General features: G+C 41.4%; 1 protein-coding gene across 1 annotated transcript; it reads right to left on the bottom strand.

Moving 5' to 3' along the window:
• Positions 1–753: 753 nt before the first annotated feature.
• Positions 754–3,605, bottom strand: PRSS35 (serine protease 35). Its single transcript, XM_062608288.1, has one exon. The coding sequence runs from the start codon at positions 2,611–2,613 to the stop codon at positions 1,372–1,374; it is 1,242 nt and encodes a 413-aa protein (XP_062464272.1). The 5' UTR covers positions 2,614–3,605; the 3' UTR covers positions 754–1,371.
• Positions 3,606–5,114: the final 1,509 nt, after the last annotated feature.

Here is a 5,114-nt window from a genome sequence, read left to right as displayed (position 1 = left end):
TATTAGATTGTCACACCATAACAATCCTGTGTACTTGAAAGTCATGATATAAAAGATATAGACTTCTGTAGCAATCAACAACAATTTCTAAAACGGTGATTTGTGTTTAAAGGTGTGTGAAAGTCAAGCTCACTTTGTGGTTTCATTAAATATATGGTTCAGCAAACATATTGAACGAAATTATTTGCTAACTACTGCTGCTGCTACCTAACAAGATATTTGTTATAATGTACAGGACAGTTCTTCTACCATTCAGAAGGTCATATAACTTAGCTGGGAGAATTTTTTTCTTTAACCTTATAACTCAGGTTGAGGTGGAGTCTGAATATGACATGATTAAAACTACCCAGTTTGCAGAAACTAAAAGACTGCTTTCCAGCTCCCAGTCTAACCCACACCATCCTACCTATGAAGCTGAACTCATATTAAAGTATTTTATAAAAACTGCTAAAACTGTTAGCACCCAAAAAATCCATCACCTGTGGAGCTCTAAATGATTGTCAAGTAGCCACTTCAGAAGTCAGTGACTTTTCCCAGTGGCAAAGCTAAACATTTGCCTAGAAACTAAACCCACAGCTCTCCAAACTCTAATTCGAATATAAATGCATATGCTTAAGACTTCTATAGCTTCTAAAAGGAGATTTAAAAGCATTAAATTATATCCTGACATTTTTCCTTCTTCTTCCAAACATGCAAACTTTTATGTTTATTAATTTCTCGCCACTGTTTATAATGAGCAATGAAGTGAACCCTCAGCTACAGAAGTTTGGGATTTCCATGGAATTGCTCCTGCAGCAACCAGAGGATGAAGTTTCCCAAACAAACAAGCATGAACTAGATTGCTGCTTCCCAACATGGAGCTGTGGTCTTTAGAAAATGCCAAAACAATGGCTTGGTCTCATGCAGTTCTCTGGATCATTCTGCACATATGGTAATGTGCTGTACGTACAGATTGCATTTGAAGAATTGGAACAGAACCCTGAGAAAAGCAAATCCATTGGAAAAAATAGATATTGTTTAATAATGCCAGTTTGAGATGTTTCAATCCTTCCCTTTGGAAAAAAAAAAAATGACAAGCAGGTGTAGTAATTTTTTTTTCTGATGTGAATGATTGGAATTTATCAGAATTCCAAACATAAATACAGTTTGGGATTTTAAGTGCATATCTAGGGTTGATTACAACTAGAAATATTTTGTTTGACAATTCTACCCATCCCCCAGCAATTCAGCGTTCCTCAAGTCACCATAACATTACTTGTGAGCTTTGAGTTCAAAAACATCCTGACATGGAGGGATGTTCTTCCAGTAACTGCTGCAGTAGACATTCATTCTGTAGTAATACGGGTGCTAGCGAGTCAGGCTCAGCTCTCTTCAGCCTTGCGTGCAGTTCTCATCATTCCCATGTATCCAGAAACAAATTTGGGCATATTTGAGAGGAGTAATTCTTACTGCTACATTGTAATCCTGCTGTTCACCATTGACGTCCACCCACTGATGGCCTGAGTAAACAGCGATGATCTTACGTTTCCATTTCTTTTTGTTGGGTTCCTTAAGGCGGAGATAGATGCCAGATCCAGTGGAGCCGGGCTCAGCATCACAATACTGATAAAAGAGATCACTGGACTCATCAGAAATGCTACAAAATCTATAGACCAGCTGCCCAGATCGATCATTGTCAAAACCTGAGAAATGGATCATGCTTCTGGGCATCATTTTGATTGTTGGGCTGATTCCCAGCTCCATGTATTTTCTTTTGTGGGGACGCTTGAGCTCAAGAACAGCATAATCATAATCCAGGGCAATATCCCCAGAAACACCCTTAAACCAGCCTTTAGGGATGTGGGTACTCTTCACCCTGGTCCACTGAAAGGAGGGCATGCTGTCTGAGGTCCCCTGCTTCCTCCCAGATCTCCTCTGCTTTCTCCTGCCACCTTTGGATTGTCGCCTTAGCTCTGCGGCAACTTCAGGATCTTCTTGGGCTGCAGAAACTTCTCTCCTACTCCTTCTAGCACCTTTGCGTTTCCTGCCATCACCTCTGGATTTCGTCTTCATCAGGCCCACCCTCAGTCTTTTGCTGCCCTTAACATAATCCTTGCCATTGTGCAGACAGTGGGCAGCTGTTAGCACGTGCTTGGGGGAAATGAGAATACCACTGCAGCCGGTGGAAATCTTCACAGCTGTGTTGAACGGAAAGTTGGTCATAAACCGCTTGTCATAGATGCTGAACCTACTGTCGGTCCCATAGATCTGCCTCTTCTTTCTCGGAGCCCTTCGTGTGGTGGTGTTTCCAGCTGGGTCAAGCGCTAGTCCGAGGACGTTCACTTCAGTCAGGGTCCGTGTGCCGTTTTCAAAAACAGTCTCATAGGATAGGAGATCCTTCAAGTCAGACAAGCTTGGCACCGGCAATTTTCTTTGACACTCAATTCCACATACACTGTTCAGTTCCAAGTTGGTTTTCGCTTCAAATTTAGGGGTCTCAAGGGAGAAAGTTCTTTCGCTCACAATCTGGGGAATCTTCTTTAAGTGCCAAGTAAAATCTTGTTCAGTTTCTGTTCCATTAGTGAGACCCAATATAGGTATGAAAAGTATGAACAGCAGTAACATGTGCTCCATTTTATCTATTTCCTTTTGTTGTTTGTTTTCTAAAACAAGAAAGAGAGATTTGAAAATACGTTTTGGTAATATACACAGTTATCTTAGTATTTTCAAAGTACAATCATGCAGTATTAGCACTGACACCAGTGGAACAGAATTTAACACTGCTCAGAATGGAAAGGCCTCAGATATTCCCTGTGTTACTTCTGGTGCTTCCAGTGGTCTCTAGCAAGATGGGTGCAGATGAGCCGGCCAGCATCCATGCTGAGCTAACTACTAAAAGCTGGAAACAGGTGACTTTTACCTGCTTTTCCCTAGTGGGGCAGTAGTCTGAGTCATTCTACTCTGTACAGCACCCTGGTTTTATTTATCCCATAGGAATGCGATTATGTTTTATACTACTACTTTTCTTCTCTATAGCTACAGGCTGTAGGTAGAACATGGTTGAAAAACCACCAATGTATTCAAAGGACACATTCAGAATTTGGGATTCAGCAGAGATGGATAGACTACACTCATGAGACTTAGGAACCCACAGGAAATCAGACCAGTTGTGCTCTTTTATGTAATAGCCAGAAAGCAGCACCTTTAAGTGATCTAAGTCACCAACAGTTCTTCATTATCCACCCAGCTAAGACCTGTGAAGCTGCCTGCTATGGAAAATGGCACTTAGTTAATTGCTATCCCAAAGAATCAACTTAGAAACATCTCCTTTCCACATTCAAAGTTTATGTCATCTGGTTGTGAGCAATTTGGATATCTAAACAAGGTGGCATCCACATTTTAGATGCTTTCAGCTTCTGCTGCTCAGAAAGGCAGGGCTCTCCTGCAGATGCTATGTTGTATCTCCCTGGTCACCAAAACCTCATTAATCTCCCATGCATGGGTATCTCAATCTCTCTCAGAATGTCTGAGAATTTCTAATTCCAAGGCTGGAGGAGACAGATGAGTGAGAAGAGTAGAAGTTTGCTGGTCTAGAGGAGTATCCGGGTTATATACATGCAGGAAAGCCCAGCAATCACATGCCTTTTTCCTGTAGGATCCCACAAAGGCTGCAGGAATTGTGTCGTCTGTGCCTTATGGTCACATGTGGAAAGCCACACCTAAATGGGGTGATGGAACACACAGTGTTAATATTTCAAATGGAAAAGACAAAAAGCAGTATTATTCCCATCTGTAGTTGGAAATATGCAGAAATAATGTAAAATTGCTAGAAGCCTGTGGCAGAGCCAGAAACTGAACCCAGGAGTCTTGATTCTGAGCTCAAAACACTGCTGAAAAGAGCATTTTTGTCCTTTGGCAGCAGTGATGTCAGTGGCATTAATCAAATACTGGCTGCTGCCATTGGGGAAGCTGCACTCTGTTCTCATATCCTTCGTTCCAATTATATGGAAACCTCAGCTGTGCAGAAAGAAAGAACCTATGATTAAACTTTTAAAGCCAAGCAATTCAAGGATATGTATGTGGTTAAGCTTTCTGGTTTACATTGTAATTGCAGTGTAAACCAGGGCAAAGATAACCAGTTTCCTTTTGTTGAATTTAGTTTAGAACGAGCACTGCTATCCAGTGAAACAGCCTGGTACAAGCTAGCTAAAGATCTAGCATGGAAAATAGAGGGGAGTGCAACATGGAAAAAGAAGCAGTAACATCACTTTAAAAGCTGTATAATGGACCAATGACTCATGTAATTTTGAGGCATCTCTACCATATAGACATAGTTCTGTCTATAAGAAGTAATAATTATCACTTTTTAGCTAACTAAGCACTATGGTTCAAACAGAGCTTGCTGCTTCTGATGACAGATTCAGAGGGTGGCATTTTTTTAGCACAGATTTCGGTGCTTTTGACCTCCGTCAGCATGGAGCACCATCTCTGACCCAGAGTTTATTTAGTAGGATATACCTAAACAACATTTTACAATACAGTCTAAAGCTTCCCACTCTGTCTTTAAAGTAGCCAACTCAGGTTTTGGAGAAGATGTGTGGGCTTTCATAAGACATCTGGAGATTATAGTGACTCACAGACCCAAGCTCTGGGGTGTATGCAGTCATACTAAAAGATATCGGAAAGTTTTGAAAGCAGAGCAGGGTCATCCCAGGTGCCAGATACAGCGGAGGGACACCAGCTGACCATCAGTCCAGATTACTGGTAGGGCAGAAACGCACATTTTTAAACATCTTCTTTTATATACAAAGTTTCTGACCAAATGTCCACTTCTCCCAAAATCCCATTTCTGACACTGGCTAAATGTGGATGCCTAGGGTACAATACACAAATAGGTATGCATGCCCCTCCCCCATCATAGGATCCTAGCTTACAAACAGTTGCACCTCATGAACTTTAAACCAGAGGTAGTTTCTGCAGTGTGAGGAAACCTCAGTGGATTTCTCTTCCATAGTCGCTCAGTCTTCCTTTGAACCCATACAAAATTTTGTACCCACAATGTTCTGTGCCAAGGAATTCCCAGCTTAACCACATGTTGTATGAGGAAGCATCACCTTTCTTTTATTTTCAGCCTG

Source organism: Pezoporus occidentalis, unplaced genomic scaffold (genome assembly GCF_034315485.1).
Source record: "Pezoporus occidentalis ecotype Australia unplaced genomic scaffold, CSIRO_AGI_Poc_V1 ctg13, whole genome shotgun sequence".
Classification (NCBI taxonomy): Eukaryota; Metazoa; Chordata; class Aves; order Psittaciformes; family Psittacidae; genus Pezoporus; species Pezoporus occidentalis.
Note: the sequence above shows the minus strand (reverse complement) of the source record. Positions and strands in the feature narration are given on the sequence as shown.